The 24,464-nt window shown below is 60.6% G+C and overlaps 3 protein-coding genes across 6 annotated transcripts in view; 2 read left to right on the top strand and 1 right to left on the bottom strand.

Annotated features, from left to right (window-relative positions):
* The window catches only part of STK11 (serine/threonine kinase 11), a 31,617-nt gene extending 20,052 nt beyond the window's left edge, over nt 1-11,565 (top strand). For all 3 annotated transcript variants that reach the window (XM_050985966.1, XM_030232303.2, XM_009096903.4), the window contains 3 exons: nt 5,907-6,100; nt 9,711-9,930; nt 11,116-11,565. In XM_050985966.1, coding sequence (XP_050841923.1) covers nt 5,907-6,100; nt 9,711-9,919 — 403 coding nt within the window. In that variant the 3' untranslated portion in view covers nt 9,920-9,930; nt 11,116-11,565. The remainder of the gene's footprint in view (nt 1-5,906; nt 6,101-9,710; nt 9,931-11,115) is intronic.
* A 569-nt stretch (nt 11,566-12,134) lies between these two features.
* CBARP (CACN subunit beta associated regulatory protein) lies at nt 12,135-20,321 on the bottom strand. Of its 2 annotated transcripts, XM_050985965.1 has the most exons (10): nt 19,661-20,321; nt 17,523-17,594; nt 16,795-16,940; nt 16,632-16,693; nt 16,179-16,344; nt 15,937-16,111; nt 15,590-15,742; nt 15,053-15,260; nt 14,757-14,940; nt 12,135-14,439 (listed from the first exon to the last, which is right to left on the bottom strand). In XM_050985965.1, exons 2-10 carry the CDS (start codon nt 17,568-17,570, stop codon nt 13,263-13,265), a joined length of 2,319 nt encoding a protein of 772 aa, XP_050841922.1. In that variant the 5' UTR covers nt 17,571-17,594; nt 19,661-20,321; the 3' UTR covers nt 12,135-13,262. The 2 variants fall into 2 exon arrangements, with proteins under 2 accessions (XP_050841922.1, XP_050841920.1); XM_050985963.1 differs by having other exon boundaries at nt 17,523-20,321.
* Nucleotides 20,322-20,409: 88 nt separating this feature from the next.
* Nucleotides 20,410-23,375, top strand: ATP5F1D (ATP synthase F1 subunit delta). The gene is made up of 5 exons (XM_030231741.2): nt 20,410-20,576; nt 21,328-21,481; nt 21,852-21,940; nt 22,373-22,501; nt 23,253-23,375. The coding sequence occupies exons 1-4, from the start codon at nt 20,442-20,444 to the stop codon at nt 22,493-22,495; spliced, it is 501 nt and encodes a 166-aa protein (XP_030087601.1). The 5' UTR covers nt 20,410-20,441; the 3' UTR covers nt 22,496-22,501; nt 23,253-23,375.
* The last annotated feature ends 1,089 nt before the right edge of the window (nt 23,376-24,464 follow it).

The following is a 24,464-nucleotide window of genomic DNA, read 5'->3' as shown; positions in this document are numbered from 1 at the left end:
CTTGCCATGCTTTGTCAGGAAGCACTGCAAAGAAGCAGGAATTAAGTCTGTGGAGTCATCAGTAGGTGTTGAGAAAAGCACTAAAAGCACTTCCCTTCCTGTGGCTGCAGTGGCCACCCCTGAGCTCAGGAGCTGCCCTGGGCCCTCATGGGTCATTGCCAGGTGATTGAGCTGGTTCTGCAATTCCAGATACTCCATTTTGCCCTCCTCCCACATGGCAGTGATTTTTTTGTGTCAGTGTTGCCCAGCTGGAAGCACAAAGGGGTCTCCAGAGATGGTGCCTGTAGTTAGAAAGCCAAAGAAACTGGAGCACACCTCTGGCACGGGGCAGCCTCTGAGCTCCTCAGCTGCTGTGCTGAGGCTTTTCATCCCACAGCACCAAGAGGGGCTGAGGAAAGGCTCTACCTGCAAACCCAGGAGCATTTCCAAGGCTTAGGCTCTTAGTAGTTTTGTGTGAGCTTAGCCAGTGCTTCTTAACAGGCTTTTCTCCCCTATTGGTAATTGCCTCCTTCCTCCTGCTGTGGCATCTAGTAATTACATCAAGCACAGCAGAGCTTGTGGCCTGGGCCCTGGATGTGTCTGCCTAGCTTCTTTTTGTGCTAAAGAATCCAGAGCTTGGTTCTCCTGCCTTTTCTTTAAATAGAAGCTTAGCCCTGATGCTTAACCTGACCCTGTTTCTTTTTTTCTTTTTTTTTTTTTTGTAAATGGAACACAGCAGTCAGGACAGCAGGCAGCCATTCAGGGATTGGCAGAGGGGTTTGGGAAAGCACTTTAGTAAGAAGACATTTGATTTCTAGAACCCTTAGATTTCATGCATTGGGGTGAGTAAATCATTAATGATTGTGGGTTTCTCTGCACTCCTCCCCACAAAAACATGTGCTAAGGACAGGAACTAAACCAGAAAAACATCAAGCAACTTCCCCAGGCTGCCTGCTGGGATGGATCCCATCTCAAACCAGAATCACCCCGTGCCTTTCCATGCTGCTGGAAGTCTCCTTTTATGTCTTTGAGCTGCTGTTCCTGGGGACTCACTCATATGGACAGTCAGGATCATCAAAGTGCTCTGAAATCAGCAGGAACAGCCCCTGGGCCCCAGGCGGTGCTTTTACACTCAGGCTGCTGGACCAGGCTGGAGTCAGGATGGTGGGAAGGGGCAGTGTTCCCCTGCCCTGTGGGAAGGGTGATCCCAAGGGCAGCATCACAGAGCTTGTGTGAGTGTCCTGCAGCCACAGAGTTGGGGCTCAGGATCCATCCTTCCCCACTTCCATAAAGTGTGAAGACCCTTGCAGGGGGATCAGGGATAAAATCAGTGGCTCAGGGGCACTGAGAAAGCACCAAGGGAGCAGAGAGTGCTGTTCCATAGGGAGCAGAGCTGCAGAAGGCAGGGAAGGCATCCAGGCAGCCCAGCAATGGTAATCCAGCCATTCCTCCCATCATTCCTGTCAGCTATTCCAAATGCTTTTGCCCTGCAGCAGCAGAGGAATGCTGGAGGAAGAGTCTGCTGAGTTTCATCCCTGCCAGCTGCTTTCCTCCCTCCTCACTCCTGCAGCTGAAGTGCATCAAACTCCTGTCTCTGCACTTTTAGTGGAGTGGGACAAAGCAAAATGCTGCTCTGTTCAAGCCAGTCCATGCAGAGCAGACCTGGAGCTGGAAATGGAAATGAGTTCAACTTCTCCCAGCCTGTCATCTCAGAATTTAGGAACTGCCAGAAACCAACCCCTGAAGCAGCAGTGGAAGAGCCTGAAAACCTGCTTTCCCTGGAAGGATCTGAGTGGAATGATCTTCAGTGGAAAACCAGTGCTCATAGCTCAACTCTATGAATATTTGGTGCTCCTGGGATGGGGATTGTAGGGCAGGGAGGAAAAGCTGCCAAGAGCCCAGGAATTCCAACCTCCTCCCTATGGATTATCCACCACCTCCCCTCTGCCCTGTGCTTTTGCTGAAGGACTTCCTGCTCACACACTGCATTTTGTTACTAATTCACTGACCTGCTGCAGCACTTAAAGTGATGAAGTGGATGCAGAATTCTACCTCTGTCCCTTGTTTCCAAGGCAACCATCTTCCCTTCCCTCTCTACAAGTGTCACACTTAATTTGTTCAGGCGCAGATCCGATTGCAGGAGTTCTTAGCACGAGAGGGGAGGCACTTCCACTTTTTGTTAGTGAAGGTGCAAATTAACCTGCAGGCTGGGGTCTCCTCCTGCCCTCCTGGAGCTGCTGTGCTGCCTTCCCCAGCTCCTGTGGGCTTTGGGGTGTGACTCTGGGATGCTGTGCTGTTTAAACCTGGATACCAAACCCCTTGGAACTCTGTGTGGTGCTGCTGAAGGCTCCTTTGCAGGGGCTGACTGTGCTCCTGGGCTGTGTTTGAGGGAGGGAGAGAGGCTTCTCTGAGCCTCTGCTGCTGCCTGTGCACTTGTGGGCTTTCCCCATCCCTTCTCTGTAGTGCTAAGCAGTGATCTCCCCTCAGCAGGACACAAAGAAGCATTCCTCTTCCTTCCTGAGGCACCTGGCTCAATTTTCCTGCCCTTTGGCAGCACATGGAAGGGACCTTGCCTTCTTTTACCCACCTTCTGCAAATCAGTTTTGTAACATGGTGTGTTAAAGGACTGAATCTCCAGAGCTTCCTTGCAGGAGTCTGAGCCACCCCTGCTACCTTTGGTCCTACCACCAGCTGGGAGGAGCTGCTGCTTTCATACTTTTGTTTGTTCTGAACCTGACTGAAGAGCTTGGACATCTCTTGCTCCAGCAAGAGCTGGAGCAATGATTGCAGGAACACTGCTCTGGTGTGTGTGTGTTGCCTTTCCCTGGGACACTGTGTGCCTTCCACAATTGCCTGTGAGGGAACTGAGCTAAACTGGAGCCCTGTTCATTGCTGCTTGTGGTGACAGTGACCTTCCAGGGAGCTGGAGGCCCTTACATGGCATCACAGGAGGTGGAGAATTGCTCATCCTGACCCTGGCTGGCAGGGCAGGGATCTGCAGCTTGGCATCTGCTCTCAGAGAAAACCATCCCAGTGCAAACCAAGCCAACTGCAATGTTTGTGACCCAAATGGGAAGTGAATAGCTGGGAGTGTTGGAAAGCTGCAGCTGTGCTTACAAGATTCTTATTTTAACCTTGCTTATACCAGGACTTGAAAAGAGCAGCGGGAGGACTTGTGATGGGAGATCTGAGCCTGGGAGCTGCAAACCAAATGGGCTCATTAAGCACTGGGCAACCCAGATTCCTCTTTTCCTTCAGTCCTTGACCCTTGGTGTCTTATCTCCCTGTGGCTGACAGCAGCTGTCTGGCCACTTCTGCCTAGCAGGATCACAGTTAACACTTGTGCTGCTGCTGGCTGGGGATTCTGAGCTTTGCAGGCTCCTCAATGAGCTTGTGGAACAGAAAGAAATAATCCCTTACTACTGCTGCCTTCACTCTGAAGCATTTCTAAGCCACTCCCAGCCCTTTGAAACATAGAGCAGAGAGGAATCTGTCTCTTGCAGAGGGATGTTCTGCACAAGGGGTGCTTCTGAGACCCAAAGTATTTTCTTCACCCTCAAGGTTAAAGCAGCTGCCCCAAGCACCAGGTAACTGTGTGTGTGTCAGTGCAGTTGGTTCAGAAAACATCCCTGAAACTGGGAATAACTGGTGGAACAGGGCACTCATCAGCAGGGCTCTGACCCAGCCCATGTGTGGGGTTGTGGTGAGGGCAGGGTTGAGGAGAAGCTTTATCTCATGGCCATCACTGACCAGGAGGTGCTGCTTTCTGGCTCAGGCAGTGGCTTCCTGAAGCAGATGAGGGTGTTCCCAAAGCCAGTGATCCTCAGCTGAAGAGCAAATCTTCAGTGACAACCTCCAGCACCAGCACAGAAAGCAAAATGTCTGTCCCTGCTGGAAAATCCTTGCTGGGAAATACTCCACTACTCCATAAAGAATTGCTCAAGGCTCCTTCCAAGAGGTCTTTGATTTTTCTTAGAACTTCAATGGATTTCTCTTTTCACTCTCTATCCTCATTACCATATATGCATATGCAAGTGTTTGAAATCACCTCCCAGAGGATGGAAGCATAATGACTGGAGTACAGTGATTCAGGTTTCTGCTGCTAATAAAAACCTATTTTTACTCTCCTGGTAAGTAGGACAGGAGGGAAGAGTGAGGCAGAGCTGAAATACAGCAAAATAAAAACACCAGTTGCCATAGACTTCCAGGCTTTTTCCCTTTAAAATTCTCCTTTCAACAGCCATCATTCTGATCTCATTTGTCCTGGATATTCCCTTCTCCTGAGGTCTCTGGTGTGGAGTTTGGATCCCTCAAGCCCCAGTGCCCCTGGCAAAATCAGCTGGTTCCTGGTGGTTCCTCTGCCCCTGTGCTGCTGATCCTGCCAGGCTGGATCAGCCCAGGCTGGGTTTGCTGTCTTGGCAGTCTCTTCCTCAATGAGCACAGTTTCCAGAGAAGAGAATGGATTGATTCCATTAGGAGAGCAGTGTGCCATGCATGTCACCAAGGAAGCCATCCCTGGATCTGTGAAGGGCCCTGGGACAGAATCGAGTTGCACTGGTCCAGCAGCTGGGAAGGGCTTTGCTTAACTCCTGTAGTGCCCCTTCAGGGACTGGAGGTGACAATTGCCAGATGAGATCTGAAGCAGTTCCTGTCCCTCTCCCCTTCCTCCCTGCAGACAAGAGGCTGCAAAACTCCATTGCTGCAGAGAAAACAGTTTAAAGATGCTAATGGTGAAGCAGTTTCTGGATGAGAATTCACCCCTCCCTTGAATCCTGCCTGATTTGTCCCAGTAGCTGCATTTCCATTTGTTTATCTCCTCACTCCTCTCTTTTCCTGATAGTTTTGTTAGAATCCCACTTTTTTTTTAGGCCGACTGTCAAAGCAGTGTAAGACTAGAACAAAATGATAATTACAGCTCTGCGCAGGAGGTGCCTTCAGCCTTCCTTCCTGAAAGGAATTTGGAACTGGGGTGATAAAAACCAGATGGCTCAGGTTGGTGAGAGTTCTTGGGCTGGCTCAGGCCCTCCTCCGTGGTTGGAGGCCAGGAGTTGCAGGATGCCAACTGCAGGGTGGGAAGCACTAGTGTCCCATCAGGCTCCTGTGGGCTGGAAAGTTGTGTTAGAGGTACCTGAGTCTGGAGGAACCTCTGCTCCCACCCACATTTAGGGGGTCATTGGGAGTGTGGAGGCTCCAGCAGCCTTCCAGGAAACTTTGGGTGCCCACATGCAGCACTGGGAGATGTCCCAGACAGTCTGGAGTCAGAGCTCTGCTATGGGAGCACGATGAAAACCTAAGAGGTTTATCCCATCTGGCTCTGGGATGCTGCTGGAAGCAGCCTGCTGGATTCCTGATCTGATTAAGAACAGCTTTCAGATATCCTTTCCTGGCCAGATGGCAGCACAGGGTTTGGTGGTGATAGGAGTCCCTTGAGACAGAGGGGGATAAAAAGATAAAGTAGAAGCATTTCTGCTGTGGCCTTGGTGCAAACTGGCTTTTAGAGGAAACTGCTGCAGTAAGTGCCCTTCTCCTCAGGCTGGGATCCTGCAAATTTGTGTCTGTTGGGCTGGATGTGCCTCAGCTTCAGGATAGGGGAAGTTCCTTCTGTCCTGCTTGCTTGGATAATAAAACTCAGGAGCTCTGGCAGCTCTGCTGATGTGTTTTGACTTACAGGTAGTTTGGGCTGGAGTTGGTGATGGAGAGAATGGTCCTGAGCTTCCCTCTCTGCCTGTCCCTCTGTTCCTGTCCTATCCCAGTGTGTCCTTCAGCACACCCCAATACTGACACCTGGCCAGACCTTTTGGTTTCTCCTTACCTGGCACGGGTGGAGCTCCCAGCTCGGAATATTCTGGTGGGCTGGGGCCATCCTCATTGGAGGACTCCTGCATGCCTTGTGCACTGACCCAGCTCTGCCCTTGGGCTCTCTGCAGCTGGTTTAGGAAGAAACATGCTCAGGCAGAGGCACTGGTGCCCATCCCTCCCAGCCCTGAGACAAAGGACAGGTGGAGGAGCATGACGGCGGTGCCTTACCTGGAGGATCTGCATGGCTACAATGAGGAAGAGGATGATGACTTGTATGACATTGAAGATGATATCATCTACACTCAGGACTTCACAGTACCAGGTAGGAGAGAAGTGGTTGTAGGGGATTTTTTGGGTTTAAAGCTTTTTTTAGGAAAGGTCTCAAGGTCTGAATAATCCTTTCAGCAGAGATTCTCAGTTGTAGAATGGTGTGAGTGAGCCACGATGCTCCAGATTCCTCAGTCCTTGATTTGATCTACCAGGATGCCCATCCCAGTGTTACCCCTGTGCCAGCTTCTTTCCTTCTCCCAGGAACAGCTGCTGCTGGACTCTGCTGTTCAGCACAGTTAATTCTTTGGACCAATTTTGCTAGAATGAGTTATTTGTGAACAGAGCCCTGAAATGACTCTGCCTTCAGGGTAGTGGCACACCTGGGGGATCCCCTGCATGCTGGGAGACTGGTCCCAGCCTGGTCCTTGCCTTCCTCAGCTCCATGTCCGTCCCAGCCAAGCAGGGTGAGCCCCATGCAGGCAGGAGTCTGAGGTTAAGGATCACACTGGGAGCACTGGCACAGGAATTTCACCCTCCTCACACAAACAGCAGCGTTTAAACCCAAATCAGAGCTGTCATGGCAGATGACAGACAGATCTTCCATGTTCTCTATGTAACTTGTGCTGTTTCAGAGGGATTAGAGACCTAAAGGATGAGGGGCTGGTGAGGTGGGATGTGCAGTGTTTGTGGTGGGCAGGAATCCCCTCAACACTGGGAACACACTCATGGGAGGAGCAGGGTGAGGTGGGTCCCAGCACAGACCCTCAGTGGGTTTGTGAGGCATTGCAGAGGTGGGGGCAGCTGCAGAGGGAATAAATGTGAATTTTTCCACCAAAGTCTTCCTGCAGCATCCCTTTGAACCTGCCCAGTGCTGCTTTTCTAGCAGTGATCCCATATTAAAATATAAATTAAAAGCCCCCGTGTACATGGGGGATCAGTTCAGCTGTGGCTCTGCTGGGCAGCCAGAGCCAGGAGTGTGAGTGACTCATGGGTGGGGGTGGGTGTTGGGTTTGAAGTGGGGGGGAAGAGGAAACCTCATTAAATCCTGTGTTCTTCAGAGGAAGAAGGGGCTTTGAGGAAGTGCTTTCATTTTTAAAGGGTTATTTAAAGATTCATACAGCTCTGTGGGGAGATGTAAATGTTCCAAGCCCTTGGTTCAATTGGTGTTAAACATCCCATCCAGGGAGGTGCTAGGAGAGGATGGAGGAGAGGATGGCTGTGGCCTGGAGGCAGAATCCTCTCTCCACTCTTGTGCAGTGAAGGGATGTGGTCATCCTGGTCTTGCTTGGTGCTTTTGTGCTGCCTCAGGTCTAGAGGCTGAGCTCTGCTCTTTCCTGTCCTACATTAACCCCTCCTCTGCTGCAGCCCCATCCTGCAGCACCTGCTCCTGGGTTTTGCAGTCTGAGGCTGGAAAATACAGCCAGGACTGGAGCTTCTGAGCCAAGCCTGGTGCTCAGGAAGCTGCATTCCTGGCTGCTCACGGTGCCTGTGAGCTCAGTCTGACAAACAGCGATTCAAAGGCTCTTTGCGGTATTATTTTGAAACCTTTTTTGGTGCCTGAATGAGCTGGATGCGGAGCCATTAAGAATGTGAGGGGTGGCAGAGATGAGCAGGGATGAGCAGCCACGTTCCTGGTTCCTCTCTCAGCTTTCCCTTTATTTATATTATTTTTAGCCCTGCTCGTGGTGAGGGTGAGGTGGGCAGGAGCTGCTCGGGCAGACACAGCGCTGGGTCAGCGGTTCCGCGGGGGCAGCAGTTGCCAAGACTTCAGCCCGTGCTGAATTTTTATTTTCATTAATTTGAACGTCAGCAACTGTCATTGGTGAAGGAGGTAAAATTAGCTCACGATTCACCTCCCTCCTTGATATCCATAATAGACTCCTGGGACTGTGCTTTTGAAGCAGGGAAGGAGGGGAGGATGGAAGAGTCACACAAAAGACAAGTGAGCTGTTTGGATAGGTTATTTTCCCTCCCCAGTCAGAAATGTTAATTGACTTGGCCCGAGTTCAGCCGAGGGAGGGGAAGGAGAAGTGCTCAGCTTTGCTCTGAATGGGGTTGTTTGAGGCTCTGCAGTTGTGCTGGTGGGATGGAGGGATGGCATGAAAAACCTGGAGCTCGGGTGCTGCAGCCAGGCAGTGCTGGGCTGGGGCTGCAGCCTGACCCTTGGGAGCCCCATGCCTGGAGGCTCTGGGGCTCCTGTGTCTCTTCTAGAGCTTGGACCCCTGAGCCCTTTCCAGCCATCACCCCTCCAGAGGGGTCAGGCACTGGAGGAATCCATAAGCAGGGCCATGAGCTTTGTGCTCGTGAGTCTCCTGCTGTGCCAGTCACTGCCAGAGTGCCAGAGGCACTGGCACATGCCCTGGGGGGCAGCCAGAGCACCCCCATCACTGCAATCCCTTGTGGTGAGCTGGGCTGGGCCAGGAGCTGTGCATCTCTGGAGTACCAGGCTGGGCACTGCAGGTGCCACCAGCTCCAGCAGTGCCAGGGTTGGCTGCCAGCAACCAGGAGCTGTCCCTGTTCAGTCAATCCCTTTCTGTTCTTGTAGCAGGAATGCTCAGGTAAGCAGCTCCAAGCCAGTGACTGGGAGCTGTGGCAATGCTGGGAGCTGCTGGGAGGGATACAGGGGGAGATCCACGAGGAAATCGATTCCATGTGTAACCCAGGATACACCCAGCCCTCCCTCCCTATCTCTGGCACCGATCAGGCATGATGTGGCAAGGCACAGGGGTCCAAGGTGAGACCCCCAGTGTGCTCCCCAGAGGAGCAGCAGCTCTCCCAGCAGCCCTGTGTGTCCCCCCCAGCTGCCAGCAGTGGGGTGATCGTTGGCGCAAGCAGAGCTGACGTCCCGCCCGGCCTTGGCAGAGAAAGGATTGAGCATCCTTTAAAGAAAATTATACATAATCGTCTTACAGCCTTTGCTTCCACTCAAACCTCTGAGTCATAACTGAAGGGCCCTGGAGCGTGACGTTCCTGCTGGAAGGAAATTGCCTCGGCTGGATCCGGTGGGGGGGAGCCAGGGGCTTGACAAAGCCTCTCCTCAGCCTGTGTTGGGCTGGGGGGCTGCGCCCTGTTCCCGGTGGGAGCACCCCAGGATGCAGCCACATCCCTCTGTACTCCCCAAGTGAGGGGATGTGACCCCAGCCCTGGCTGTGGCAGCAGGAGATGCCTCTGGAAATGGCTCTTCACCTGCTCTGCTGAGTCACAAGGAGCTGAGGAGGGAGAAGGGCTGATGACACCCATGAGGTGTTCCTTCAGGGGACAGTGACACAGCTGAACCCCAGCTATGAGAGGCTGCTCTGCCCCATTCTGCAAACACCCAGCCCCTGGGTACCCCCAAGTTGGTAGCTGGGGCTGGGACCTGCAGAGAAAGCAGGAGGAGGAAGGGTGACCTCATCTACTGTTGCCCCTCTGCTCCCCTGAGTAGCTGGGCTGCTGCCTGATGTCTGGAGCAGGGCACACAGTCCAGGGAGGAGGGGACACTGTTTCTGTGCTGGGGGAACAGGGGCCAAACCAGTCCTGGAGGGAGGTGCAGTCTCAGGCTCCCAGCCTTGCACATCCCGGGCCTCACAGGAACAGGTTGGGAATTTCCACATGAGCAGGATCCATGCCAGGCCCTGGGAAGGGTCTGCTGCCACCCCCTGACCGTGGCCGTTGCCTTGCAGGACAGGTGCCTGAGGAGGAGGCCGGGCAGAACGGGCAGAGCCGCGGCAAGGGGCTGCCCAAGGCCGTGTGCATGAACGGGACGGAGCCGGGGCAGCTGAGCGCCAGGGCCAAGGGCGAGCGCCGGGCCAGCGCCTCCTCCAACCCCTCCCGCAAGGCCTGCTCTGCCAGCAGCAAGATCCGCAAGCTCTCCACCTGCAAGCAGCAGTGAGCTCTGCCCAGGTACTGCTGGGGCACGCCGGGGTCTGCCCCATGGAGCTGGGGGATGTCTGAGCCTGCCCCAGCCATGGGCAGGGGGAGGGAGTTGAGGGGTGTTTTGTAGAGTGGATCCTGAGTGTCCCTCTGCAGAGTCCCTAGTAGCCAGGGTCTGGATCTCCTGTGGTGCTGGGGGTGCAGAGCCCGGGGAGACCCCCCCATGCCCTGCTGTGCCCACCTGGCTCTGCCCTAGTCTGCCCTATCATGTGAGTGGTGCTGTGGTGGTCTCTCTCCCCTCCTGAGCTGTGGCTAGGCTGTGCCATGATACCCCCTTTCCCTGGCACCAGGACCCCTCTGTCCTGCTCTCAGCCTCACCATCTACCTGGACTTGGGGAGCACAGCGGGCTGCTAAGCCCCGGGGTGTCCCCAAGGAGGTGCCCATGGGACCTACCCCTGGCCCTCTCACCCTCTGCCATGCCCAAGCCATTTCCAGGGGAAGCTAAGCCCTCTCCCTGCTTCCCCCCCTCTTTCCGGCTCCTTCCTCCCCAGCTCCCAGCTCTGTCCCCTCCTTCCCACTCCTCATTCATAACGGAGCCAGCAGTGACTCATGTTCAGCCTCATCCGCCCCCGGCCTCATGCTCGTCACGGCGCTGCTGGGGCTGAGCTCTGTTATCTCCTGGATCACGACCAGCTTTGTGGTGTGAAAAAAGCCCGAAATAAAAGCCGGATCCTCCCCCTGCAGCTGTCAGAGGCCCGTGGCAGCTCCATCTTTAATTCATGGGGGCAGTGAGTCACCTGTGGGGAGTCAGTGCAGCCGGAGCCTGGGATGGGGCTCCCCGGACCTGCTGCTCCTCCTGCCCCTTCCTGCTCAACTGCTGCTGGAAGGGGAAGCTCCATGAGGGCTGCCCAAGCCTGGCTGGGTCACTCCCCCTTTTAGCTTAGAAACCTTTTGAAGGAAGGGAGTGCTCCTCTCCTTGGCATAAATGACATTCTTTGGCAGTGCCTTCTCCTCAGGGGTTTTGCTTTGGGCTCACCTTCCTGAGGGACTCCCTAAAACCTTCCAGGGACAGCACAGGGATCCCAAGCCCCTCACTCCCATCCCAGGGGGCCAGAGAGAGTCCCGGGGCAGTGTGCAGTGCAGGAGCAGAGCAAGCACCCCAAATTGGGCAGCCCCTGCCATCCCTAACCCCCTTCTCTCTGTTTTCCCCACAGCATCCCTGGGCCCGGGCCAGCCTGTGTCCCCCTCCTTGCCCCAGCTCTGCCTCTCTCCTGGGACTGGACTGTGCTTGCAATCCAAAAGGAAACCAGAAGAAACCAACCAAGGAGCCCCCCCTTCCCTCCCCGCACCCCCTGCTCCAGCCAGCGCCAGGACACAAGGCTGCAGTGGCCACACCTTCCCCATCGGACACCTGGGAGTTGAACTCTGCGGCTGCCAGGACGCTGCCCCCTTCCCCACGATCACTCTTTGCCAATCAAGACACTGATTCTGTTTTTAATTTTACGATGGGAAGGGTGGGATGAGGGGTCGGGGGGGTGGGACCCTCCCCCTCCCCCCTGCCAGGCCCCCTGGCCGTGTAGAGTCGTGCAAAGCCATTGCCGTGCACTTTATGTTTTAGACTACTGTTATATATTATATATTTTCCTCTCTTTTTTTTTGTTTTATTTTTTGTTTGTTTGTTTTTGTTTTTTGTTTATATTTGCGGTATATTTAGAGATTCCTACACATCGTGATGTGTTAAAATAAACCAGATGAGGAAAAAAAAAGACAAAAACAGGTATTAAAACAAAGCAGATCTCTATTACACCTGCATGCTGCACGGGGGCTCGGAGGGGCTCAGAAGGGTACAGTGCCCAGGAAGGGCTCAGAGCTTGGGAGGAATCTGGGCTCCAAAGGGATCAGGGTGGTGGCAGCCACTTGGCTTTTTTTTTTTTTCTGCTTTTTTTTCTTTTTTGCTTTTCTTCCCCCCTTTTTTTTTTTTTTCTTTTTTTTCTTTTTTAAAGAAAAATAAAGAGAAAACAGCAGGTGGGTTTCATGTCCTTCCTCCTGCAGCAGGTGAGCTCAGGGGTATGACCAGCCCCTCCTTTTCCTTTTGGAAGGGCACAGCCCCCCAGGCAAACCCAGTTGTGGGGCAATGTCAGGCCTGGAGCCCCCCTGCCCCCACCACCCCACCCCCACAGCAAGCACCATCCCGGGGGGCAGAAGGTAAGAAAAGAGCTCAGAGATGTCAGGGTTGGTTTTGGTTTTTCTCCTTTGTTTATAGACTTAAAAACGCAGAGGTGATGGAGGGAGAGCTTTGGGCAGAGCCTGCACAGAGGGAAGGGGCAACCCGGCCTCTACTCGCATGCAATGGGGGTTTGGGGGGGCCCTGCCTGTCCCCCCCCCGCTGCCGAGTCCCAGGTGCCAAAGTCAGGGCTGGGCTGGGGCAGTTTCTTTTTTTCTTTTTCACCCATCCTTTGAAACACAAATAAAAACCCAATAAAAAGTGAGACTCCCTGCCCCTGGCCCCTCCCACGGAGCAGCAGCCGCCTCTGTAAAAATCAATAAATATCCTTGAGCCCCCACTGAGCTCCTGGGGTGGTGGGGGGCACTGGGGGTCACCCACAGCACATGCTGGGGATGCCCCTCTCTGCTCTCACCCTGTACCCTGGGCCGGGGGGGCAGCACCAGGGGAAGGCACCGGGCACCCTCACCCCTCCGGGGGGTATTTTTGGGGTCCCCGGGGCCGATCCTTCCCCCCCCCAGCCCTTGGGCTGCCACTCTGGGGGCCCCCCAGGAGCAGCTTGAGCCCCTCTAGAATCCCCCTGGCCCAAGCCCCCTGCTTCCAGTTTAGATCCCAGGCTCCCTGCAGACCTTGTGGGGAGGGGGTTTAGGATTGACGAGGTGACTGCCCGTCCCCAAACTGCCCCCTGGCCAGGGTGGCACCACAGCATCCCCCGGAGCGGGGACACCCAGCTCCGGCCCCTTCCTGGCGGGGACATTCCCGGCCGGATGAGAGGCTTATTGCTTGTAAAACCTCGGTGAGAGGGGAGAGCCAAGGTGCTACGGGGACTCAGCGTGGTGAGGGCTTCAGCAAAGTCCCTCAGCGCTGTCCCCCGGCCAACGCTCGGCTTCTCCACCGTGCCCCGACCCCCGGGGCTCCCCCAGCCCAGGCCCTCGCTCCCGGGAGCCGGGGGGCTCGGCCACCCCACGCTACCGGACCCCCGTGCTGAGGTTACAGCCAGGGGACCCCACGTGCCCTCCTGGCCTGGGCCGGGACCCCCTTCCCGCACCCGGTGCCGGCAGCAGGAGTGGATGAAGCCCTGAACGCTGCTGGGGGCCGAGCCCCCCTGTGCCGGGGTCTCTCCCCCTCATGCTGGGCCTAGACCGTGCTGTGGTCGGGGGAGGCATCACTGGCCGCCACGGCCACCGTGCACTCGGGGGTCTCTCTCTCCGCCGCTTTCCTCAGGTGCCCATAGAGCCGCTCCTCCAGGCCACCGGCGATCTTGTCCATCAGCTCCGAGCCGGAGCCCAGCCCCAAGCACCTCCCGGGGCCGGGGCAGTCATCGTCCTCAGGGGGCTCAGAGCCAGCCTTGGGCTCGGGGGCCGCCTCTCCGGGCTCCTCAACGATCACCTGGATCTCGGGGTCAGGCAGCGCCGGGGCAGGAGGGACCCCATCGGACGCCTCTGCTGCCTCCTCGTCGCCGGCGCTGACGATGCGGGGCAGGGGGCTGTGGAACCGGGAGTCCAGGGGGTAGTTGGCGCTGTCGCCGCGGCGCAGGGGCGTCCGGTGCCGCTCCAGCGCCGGGTACCGCACGCCGGGGTCGCTGAACTGCTTCGTGTGCTGCCACTGCTTGCGCAGGTGGGTGCGGGAGCGGTGCTTCCCCCGCAGCGGGGACTCGTCGAACTGGGGGTCGTGGCGCACGAAGGCGTTGAACAGCGCGTCCGTCTTCTCGTCGATGCTGTAGTCCCGCCGGGGCAGCCCCTCCCGCCCCGGGAACATCTGCCCATACGGGGACCAGGCCAGGGGGCTGTGGGGACGGAGGTGTCCCCCACCCGCTGCGCCTAGGGTCGTGCTCCCCCCCTCCTCCTCTTCCTCATCTTCTTCCTCCTCCGGCTCCCGGCCCTCAAAGCTCTCGAAGATGGTTCCTTTCCGCCCGGCGCTGGTGAAGCAAATGCGCTTCTCGGAGGCTGTCTGGTCCTTGGGGGGGCCCTCCTCGCCCCCCCGGCTGGGCGCCTCGATGGAGGCGTAGCCACTGTCCATCTGCAGCAGCTTGCGTGTGCCGGGCTCCGACTCCTCCGCCTTGGGCCGACCCCAGAACTTCTCCTCGGGGCCTTCAGGCTCATCCAGGGAAGGAGAGGGGCAGGGGGGCACGCCGCTGGTGGAGGACACGCTGTCCCCTCCGTCGCTGCGCACCGAGTCCTGGTCGTTGCTGCGCTCGGAGGCCGCGTACAGCTCCAGCGAGGCGCGCAGGCTCCAGATGTCGTGGTAGGCGCTGGGCTGCTCGGGCACGCTGGACTCGCCGGGGCTGCCCGCGCCCCCCTCGCCTGGCTCTAGCCTGCGGGCAGCACCCCGGTATCACGTCAGGGACAGACCCGGCAGGCGGTGGGCAGGGATGTGCCAGCCCAGCCCTGCTGGCTCCACAGCAGCGCCATGGTGCCACCCGGTCCTCCATGCTGTTGCCATCACCGTGCCCATGCTCCAACCCAACCTCCCCCTCATCAGCCCCTCCCAGACCCCTCACCCCAGACCCGGTTGCCCCACCAGAGCCGCAGAGGTGGGAGCCCCCCATGCCCAGGGCAGCGCAGGGTCCCTCGATGCCTTCCCGGTGCCCGGTTCACCCATCCCCGTCCCCTCTTATCTACTGAAAAATACCTGCCGAGAGAGGGTGGGGGGCTGGCGGGGGAGGGCAGGAAGGGGCCCCCCGCGGGGTGGAAGGACACGTCGTCCGTGTGGGCAATGTACTGGATGATGTCGGTCTGATGGGGGTCCCGGTCCTCCTGGTCCATGCTCTCGCTGGCCGCCCGCTGCCTCTGAAACTGCCGACGCTTGGGGGATCCTGGGGGGCGCAGGGCAGGGCTGGGGGGACAACCCAACCGGCACCAGCAGCCCCCCACCCACACGTGTCCACCCACCCTGCGCAGCCCGGCGGGGCCCCCGCTGACCCCCACCTCTGGTGTCCAGGCTGGACGCCCGCTGGGTGCTCTCCAGCTTCCACTTCTTGATCCTGAAGTAGGGGCTGGCCCCGTCCAGGCTGGCGTGGCGACGCAGGCGGGTGAAGAACTGCAGGACGGTGCCCTGGGGGGGGGTCGGGGGGGGCTCCCCGGGGCCGGCACTGCCCGCCCCAGCCGCCTTCCCACTCCTGGGTGCTGCTGTGAACTGGGGGTACGGGGGGGGCGTGAGTGCCTGCTCGGACCCAAGCATGCCTCCCCAGCCCCCCCGCATCCCATTCGGCTCCTTTGTCCGCTCCGCAGAGCTGGGCTGCAGCAGATGCACAAACGTCCCCCGGGGCAGGGACCAGGCGGGGGCGGGGGGGCAGAGCCTGTTTCTAGCTGCATGCCCACGTCTCTTCCTGAGCCCTGGCACGGAGGGAGGGGGCAGGGACGGGATCTGGGGAAACAGGGAGGGAGGAGGACAGGACCCTTTGGGCTGTGCAGGCTGGGAGCCCCTTCCCTTGCCCAGTCCCGGCCCCCCGCCCCAGCACTCACCGAAGGCCCCTCCCCGGAGTCGGAGGAGGCGGACGGGCTGGCCTCTGTGAAGCTGGTGTCCACGGTGGAGTTGTAGGTGTCCCCGGGCAGGGCAGAGCTGGGGCCCACGGCATGGCTGGGGAGCACTGGCCGGGGCAGGGCCCCCGCGGGGGACTGCAAAGCAGAGCACGTTCAGGGGGTCTGCACGAGGCTGGGGACAAGGAGGGGCCCCTGCACCCCAGGACAGGACCTCCTGTCTCTATTTCCAGCAATGCCCTGAGACTCCCACCCTGGGCCCAGCGGTGCCTCCCTGGGGTGCTGCAGGATGCCTGGATGTCCTATCTGTCCCACAGGCACTGAGGGCTCACCTGGAAAATGGCAAGACCGGGCTTGGGCGGGGGCAGGCGGGGGGTCATGGCCAGGCTGTTCTCGCTGGACTCACACTCGTGGATGGTGACAATCTTGAGGGCAGGCGGTGGGAGGTGCAGGTGAGTCAGGCGGGCATTCTTCAGATGGTGGAAATCCCCCTCTGTCAGTGTGTACCTGTGGGACAGCTGGGTCAGGAGGGGCAGCCCCAACCCCCTGTCCCCTTCTCAGCCCAGAGCTTCACCTCCTCCCCTTCTCCTGGGTCTTCTTGCCCTGGTCAAAGAGCGCGGCCTCATTGAAGGAGACACGCCGGGCAGTGGAGGAGCTGGAGGACAGGAACCTCTCACTCTCTGCATCCCGGTAGCTGGAGGACGACAGGCACTCAGGGTCCTCCGCTTTGCCAGTGATATCTGCAGAGAAGGGGGTCAGCAACCAGCTCCCCCCACCATGGTGTACCCCGACTTCCCCAGCTGAGGCTTGGCAAACTTGTTGCACTCATGGCCTCAATGCCAGCCTGGAATTCCCTGCTCCCAGCTGCCAGTCCTGCTCCACAGACAGGGATGAACAATGGAGGGCACAAGGGGTGTGTGGTGGTCACTGCTCCTCTTGAGAGGAGAGGGCCCAGGAGCTGCCTCACCCCCTCCTCAGAAGTTGGGATGCAGCTGGGGGGGATCAGCACAGCACTTGTGTCACTCACCCTGTGCCTGCTGCGAGTCATCCAGGTAAGTGGTGTTGGTTTTCTCGGGGTCATCGCTGGCTCTGCGGGGGGAGGAGGGTCAGAGGTGCCCGGACCAGTCTCCCCAACCCTCCGTGCGGTGCCACACACCCCGGGGACAGCGGCGTGGTCACCCCTCGCCCACCTGGAGTGCCGGCGGTCAGCCTCGCAGCAGCGGCGGCAGATGATCAGGATGCCCGAGAGCAGGACCAGCGTGCCCCCGATGAAGATGGAGAGCAGGGCGAGGAGCAGCACGTACCCATCCTGAGGGGACACCTCGCCGGGCACCGCCTGCCCGGGGCCGAGGGGCTGAGCCGCGGGGAGGCACTGAGGGGCCCCGGCCCACCCCAAACCTGCCCCCGCCGCGCTGACGCCAGCGCTGCCCCCGGAGCCGCCGCGCCCCCCACCCCCACCCCCCGCCGCCCCCGGGCCCTGCCTGCACCACGGCAACGGCAAACCGGGGAGGCTGAGCCGCCCGCGGCCCCCGCGCCGATTGGGAATGGGAACGGGCTTGGGGATGGGGATGGGGACGGCGACAGGACCCCCAACCCTGCCCCACCGCAGGGGTCGGTGCTCGCTCCCCCTGCCCGGGGAAGAGGGGCTGATCCGGCAGCAGCGCCCAGGCCCCCGGACCCCAGCACGCAGAGCATCCCAGAGCACTGAGAACTGTCACCCGCTCCCAGCACTGGCAGAGCAGGCGGTGACAGTGGGGCTGCTGCCGTCCCCACCCGAGCGAAGACGCCAGCCCCACGGCAGCCGCGAGAAGCCCATAGCTCCGAACAGCCATCCCCCCTCCCACGGGACCCCGAGGCTGGCGGCTCGGGGAGGGGCGCCCGAGGCAGGCAGGGGCAGGCAGGGACAGGCAGCACTCACCGTGGCGCTCTCCGTCGCGTTGTCCCAGGGTGTTGGGTCATCGCTCATGGTCTGTCCCGGCCCGAGCGTGTCCTGGGGCGGGGGGAGACAGAGGGAGGCACCGGCCGGGACGGCGGGGCCGGGCCGGGGGCGGCGGCGGCGGCTCCTGCCCGGCCCCTGCCCGGCACCGCGGTGCGGAGCTGCCGGGAGGGACCGGGAGGGAGGGACCGGGATGGAGAGATGGAGGGAGGGACCGGGATGGAGGGATGAAGGGAGGGTGTGTTCAGGGGAAGGATGAAGGGATGGAGGGTGTGGTCAGGAGCAAAGCAAGGATGGACGGATGGAGGGATGGGGAGGAGAGGGCAGAATCGCTGCCCCTCCCCAGGGAGCCCCTCACAGTCCCCGGACTCGCGTGGGCACAACCCCCCGGCCCCGCGAAGAGCGGCCACGGTCCCCACGCCGGGCCAGAGCCGGAGCCCCCAAACGGTGGCTAGCGCCGGTGGCCAGAGCTGGCCCGGGGGGTGAAATCCCTGCCCCAGGTCCGGGATGACACCGCGCTGGCGTCACCGGGAGCCAAACGCAGCCCCAGCCCCGCCGCCGGGGGACCCCCTGCCCGCGGAAGCCCGGGGGGAGCCGCGCTGGGGGCTCCCGGCAGGGACGGGGGGCAGTGGCCGCCCCACAGCTCGTGGCGTGGGTGTCGCCGGAGCGCGACGGGTGACGCTCGTGAGTCATCCCGAGAGCGGTTCCGTCACCGGGCTGTCCGCGCGGGGAGGGGGGGACACCGAGGGGCCGGGCCGAGCTCCTGAGGACCGAGAGCAGCCGGGACTGAGGTTCCACTCCCCTCCTCCGCGGCCTTTGGGGACCCGGCAGGGACCTCATCACCCTCCCGCGTGTCTGGCCCTTCCCGGGGGCTTCCGAGCTCCAGCTCCCGCTGCGAGGCCGTGTGTCCCCTCGTGTGTCCCCTCCATGTGTCCCCAGGCTGCTGAGGGGGCTAAGCCAGGGCTGGGTGGGCGATGCTGTGTCGGAGACCCCCGGAGCGGGCAGGGGTGGGCACTTGGAAGCCGCTCAAAATTAGGTCAGTGAAAAATGTGAATGAAGCCCGTGAAGGGGTGGGGACTGTCGCTCGTGGGGACAGCGCAGGGGTGGCCGTGTCGCAGCTGGCAGCTGAGGGCAGTCCTGTCATAGGTCGGGGTATCAACCCCTTGGAGGGACATCAGGCTGTTGGAGGCCTCCCGAGGCAGAGAACCCCCTGCCTACACCAGCCCTCACGCCTCTCCAAGCTGGTGGGATGCAGCACGAGGTGAGAGGACCCACCCTGAGACCCCCAAGAAAGGCTAAGGGTGTGTGGGGGTCCCGCTTCCGACCACATGGGGGGACTCCGGGCGAGGGGGCTGCGGCTCCACGTGGGATGGACGCCCCACGGGCGGGATCCCTGTGGGGCACCCTCAGGCCCGAGGCGGTGGGAGCGGGGGGCCGGGGGGAGCGGGAAGAATGTCCCTCCTGTTCCCCATCATGGAGGAATCCCGTCTCCATGGCGACCCGACAGGAACAGGACGGCCATTGTCTGGAGGAGGGGGCCGGTCCCCGGGCTGTCCCCCCCGGGGGGGGACACGGGGCGGGACCCGCGGTCGCCGCCACTGCCCGGGGCGGGGGCTCGAGGCCGGGGGATCCCGGTGGTGCCGCGCCTCCGCACGTGGGAAGGGGTGCGGGGGGCGGGCCGGTGCTGAGCCCCACGCGTGTGTGCGACCCACGGGGTCCGGCTGGACCGGGGCTGGGCTGGGGGCATGAGGGGGACCCGCTCTGGCCCCTGAGACTGCAGCCCCGAGCCTCAGCCCGGTGACGGGGATGCAGTCAGGGATGTGGGGCGGGGATGGAGGCAGGGATGCGGGATGCAGGCAGGGATGCGGGATGCAGACAGGAATGTGGGGCAGGGATGGAGACAGAGATGGAGGATGAGGGATGCGAGCAGGGATGTGGGACAGGCAGGAATAAGGGATGCAGGCAGAGCTGATGACAGGGCTGTCGACAGGGCTGGTGACAGCGAGGCAGGAGCCCCCGGGACCTCCACGCGCGATAGGGAGTGATGGTCTCCCCTCTGCCGGGCCGGCTCCCTGTGTCGCGACAGGGGCTGTCGCGAGGCGGCGGAACCAGACACTCACCTACCACCGAGACCGGGGCTCCATCGCCGCCGCTGCGCTCGGTGCGGCGGGGCGGCCCCGGGATTTATGAATGAACCGGAGCCGCCCCCGCGCGGCGCGGGCGTCACGTGGGGACAGGGGCTGCCCCAGTTCTGCCTGCACCAGCCCTGCCTGTACCCCCTGCTCCTCTGCCTGCCCCACAGTCCTAACTGTGAGTCCTGCCTGCGCCCCTTCCCGTACCTCTGCCTGCACCGCTGCTTTTATTCCTGCCTGCCCCAGCCCTGACTACACCGCTGCCTGCTCCAGCCCTGACAGCACTCCTGCTTGCATCCCTGCCTGCATCACCCTTGCCTACACCAGCCCTGCCTCCACTCCTGCCCTCCCAGCTGTCTGTACCAGTCCTGCCCGCACCACCCCTACCTGCATCCCTGCCTGCATCCCTGCCTGCATCCCTGCCTGCACCAGCGCTTCTTGGATCCCTGCCTGCATCCCTGCCGGCACGCCTACCTGTCCCACAGCTCTGCCTGCATCCCTGTGCCCACCCCTGCCCCGGAGCCCCCCGAGCCGCTGGGGCACGGCCGGACCGGGGCCGGGGGCGCGGCTGCCCCTCGGTGCGGAGGCGGAGCGGGCCCCCCCGCCCAGCACCACGGCTCTCGGCAGGCGGCGGAGACTACAACTCCCATAAGGCTATGCGGTGCAGCGTGCTTTTTCTCCGCCGGGCGGCGCGCGGGGTGTGTCGGGAGCTGTGGTCCGGTGCCGTCCCGGCCTGCCCTGCGCCGCCGCCTCTGCCGCCGCTGCCGCCATGGCCGCGATGTTCTGCGCCCGCCGCTTCCTCCGCCTCGCCCGCCCCTCGCTGCCGCTGCCCCCCACCCGCGGCTATGCCGATCCCGCCGGCGGCCCCGCTGCCATGGCCTTCACCTTCGCCTCACCCACACAGGTAGGCCCGCCGCCGCCCCGGTCCCGGTGCCCCCCGCCCCCCGCCTCGCCCGCTGTCTCCTGAGGGCTCGGGGCGGGCGGGCCGCGGCCGGTGCTGCCGCCCCCGCGGGGCTGTCCGCTCCCGGGGGCTCTGCGGTTCCTGGGGCACGGCCGGGCTCTCACAGGGCTGTCCCCGGGCTGACCTTGGCCCTGACCTCGGGCCTTGCCCGCCTGCCCCGGGCGCTCCCGGGCCTGCCCGAGGCCGGTCCAGCCCTTCCAGCCGCGCTGCCGGACCCGCTGTGCCTGCCAGGCCCGGCCCCGCCGCAGCGTCCTGGAGCGGGACACGGCCGGTCCGCCCCCGCCGGGCCCAGCCGGGGCTGTCCTTGGGGCAGGGCGCGGGCTGGCGCTGGGGACAGGGACAGCCCGGCAGCGTGGGCCGGAGCGGGGACGGCAGCTCAGGGCTCCCCACGCGCTTCCCAGGCTGCTCCCGGCTGTGCCGGCGCCTCTCGCCCACTCCCGACTCTGTGTCTCCATGTGCCGCCTCCCCGCCGTGCCCCTGGGAGCTGGGAACGCTTCTCCGCTGCCTTTGCCAGGACCTCTCCTCTGGAGCCCGGCTCCTCTCCCACCCTGTTCAGGTGCAGCCTGGCCTGGGCACACCTGGACGTGCTGAACCAGATGGGAGCTGGGCTGCTCCCTTGGGATGGGCTCTTCCCTGGGCTCTCCATCCCCCCATCCCTGGTGACTGCTCCTTTTTGCTCTGTTCATCCATGTAGGTGTTCTACAATGGTGCCAACGTGAAGCAGGTGGATGTGCCCACGCTGACCGGCTCCTTTGGCATCCTGGCATCCCACGTCCCCACGCTCCAGGTGCTCCGGCCGGGCGTTGTCACAGTCCATGCTGAGGATGGGACGGCCACCAAGTATTTTGGTGAGCAAGGCAGGAGGAGCTGGGGAGGAAAGGTGTGCGTGGGGATGTTGTTCTTGGCGCTTTCACAAGGGAGGCTCTGCCCATCCAGGTGTGGCCTGGTGCACTTCCAGGGATTTCTGCTTTCCCAGCCTGCCAGGGGCTGCTGGAAGCTGATGTGGGAGCTGTGAGCTGGGGTCACGTCTTGGTTCTGCTCAGGTTTTCTGGGACCATCCCTTGCTCCAGCTTGCCTTGGAGTGGGAGCCGAGTCCCTGAATGCTGGAAATGTGACAGGAGGGGTTTGAGGATTTGTTCTGGGAAAGCGTGGTAGGAATGCCAGGGTTGAGCCCCCTGGCAGCCCTGGCTGAGCCACACCCCATGTTGTGCCTCACAGTGAGCAGCGGCTCTGTCACTGTCCACGCCGACTCCACAGTGCAGGTGCTGGCAGAGGAGGCAGTGACCATGGACATGCTGGACCTGGCTGTGAGTACCCAGAGATTTCACCAGCCTTGGGCTCCCTCCCTGGGGGGAAATTGCTCCTCTTTTCTTCTCTGGGGTTCTTGTGCCCAGAACCAGGGTTGTATCTACACCCCCACTACATTTTGGGATCAGAGGCTTGGGGCTCCTCCTTGGTGAATTCTCTGGAGAGAGGGAGCTCTGCAGTCATAAATCTCCACACCATTTCCCACCCCTTGGACAGACACTAACCTTGTCCTCACCTCCAGAACAGCTTTTCCCTGCTGATAAAGTATCTGGGGCCAGCACAGCTGTGTCTGTAGCTCTGTGAGGCTCCCAAGACAGTGGGTCCTTGACATCCATATGAAGGACCAGTAGCTGCAGGGGAGGGAGGGAAGGACAGCCCCCTCTCCTGCAGTGTCTCCCAATGACACACATTCTTTGTGCCCTCATGTCCAGACTGCAAAATCCAACCTGGAGAAAGCTGTGTCAGAGATGGCAGCAGCATCTGATGAAGCTGCTAAAGCAGAAGCTCAGATTAAGGTAGAAGCTAACGAAGCCCTGGTAAAGGCTCTGGAGTAAATCCAGGTGAGGTTCACCTGTGGCCTAGCTGAGCATCCAGACCTGCTCTCTGCTCTAGGGCCTGCTGGGCTGGGTGAGGGGATCTGCCTTACTTTTGGGGAGCACTGACCACAGCTGTCCCTTGCCAGGGTCAGGCCTCAGCCCAGAGCTGACCTGGGGCTGCTAGATGGCAATGGGGCCTGGGGTTGGGCTGTGACACTGGAGTTCAGCCCTGACAAGGGTGGGTGGATGGTGCTGGGACAGACTGGGAGCTGTGGTCACTGCTGGAGCCTCGCTGGTTCCCCAGGTCCCCACTGGGACTAGCCATTTCTGGGGGCAGAGTGGGGATGCTGGGCCCCACAGGGAGAGCAGCACGTGATCTCTGCCACACACATTCCCACTAAAGACAAACAGCTTCAGTCTCAGGGGAGGTGAGGCCAGGCTCTTACCTTGTGGCCTCTTTTTGCTCTGCCCTGCACAGACTGTGCCTCATTCTGTCCCTTCCCACGTGCTGGCAGCCAGGAATTGCAGCAGTGTGTGCTGAGCAGGGCTGTGAGTCACTGACAGCCTCCAACGGGCTCAGCCTGGAGCACAGGAGGGCAGCAGCTCCTGCTCTCTCCTGATCTCTGATCCAGGTGCTCTTTGGTCCTGGAGAGCTGGTGGCTCGTGTTTACTCACAGCAGTTGCAGAGCTGGAGTGGGGCCAAGCCCTAGGGTTGGGATCCGTGGCCCAGCCGAGCCCACCCCACTCTAACCTGACCTCACTTTGTGTTTTGCAGGAATCCCAGTGTGGATGCAGAACTCCCAGCCTGTCTCTGTTCTACTCCCCAGCTGTACAGATGGAACAGGACAAATGGAGGTGGAGAAATGGTTCTGATCAATTAAAAGGAAATGTGACCCCCTCTTGTGGCACATCGCCTTCTTCCCAGGCAGCAATTGCAGCTGGAGCCAGGAGCAGTTCCCAGCTCCTGTCCCAAGGCACATTCACCCTGGGAAGGGGTCACCAGCACTGCCCTGGCGTTTGACTGGGGAGATTCACCCCTGGGAGGTTCATGAGACAGATTTATAATGCCCTCCATCTCCAGTAACCACTTGGACTGCAGGATTTCAGCAGCACAGGAGCACAGATCTGTTCCAGAGCCATCCTGTCCCAGCACTGGCTCTGCCTCAGCCTCCCGGCTCCAGCGTTGCAGGAATCCTTATTGGCACGGCAGGGTGCTTCCCACAGCTGGACAGCAGCTGCTGGGCTCTGCCCCATCCCCTGCTGCTGCCAGTGGCACTTCCCCAGCTCCTGGAGATGGGCTTGGCGTGGAGAGGGATGCAGATGCTGTACATGGTGGAAATCTTTCCTGCTTCCGTTCATGCTGGGAATGGCTGGACCTGCTCTGCTGAGCTTGATGCTCACTGGGTGCAGCCCTGTCTGAGGAGGCCACCCGAGGTTCCTCAGGGCTCCTCACAGCCCAGAGAAGCAGGAAAGGTTCACTGGGCTGCAGCACCGCTGGAAGGGGCAGGTTTGGGCAAGGAGACAGCTCTGCCTGTGCCAGGGATGTGTGTGGTATGTGTCCTGCTGCACCAGCTGCTGCCGGGCCCCTCGCTCCATGCCACCCTCCCACGCCTTTCCAGAGGGATTTTGGGTTTCCACTGCTGTGCAGAGCTTCCATCCCTCCCTCTGCGTCGCTCTAATCCCCTTTTCCCTGCAGTGTTCCAGCCCGGGGAGCCACCTTGGCTGCCTGGGAGGTCAGTGCTTGCCACTCCTGCCTCCTGCGTGCCCTGCCGCTCTGTGCTTGGAGCAGGGCAGGGCTATTTTGGGCACTGCCACCCAGGATGTAATCTTGGCTGCCTCCTCTTCTCACCACCACCTCCTCCCCCTCCTCTTGCTCACTCTGTCTTTCTCTCCCCCCCCCCCCTTCACAAGTGATCAAAAATAGAGCTTGTGGTGTTAAATTTCTCACTCTGTGGCTTATTAAAAGCCTCCGAGTGCCTGACGCGGA

Source organism: Serinus canaria, chromosome 28 (genome assembly GCF_022539315.1).
Source record: "Serinus canaria isolate serCan28SL12 chromosome 28, serCan2020, whole genome shotgun sequence".
Classification (NCBI taxonomy): Eukaryota; Metazoa; Chordata; class Aves; order Passeriformes; family Fringillidae; genus Serinus; species Serinus canaria.
The sequence above is the reverse complement of the archived record's forward strand: the minus strand, read 5'-3'. Positions and strand labels throughout refer to the sequence as shown.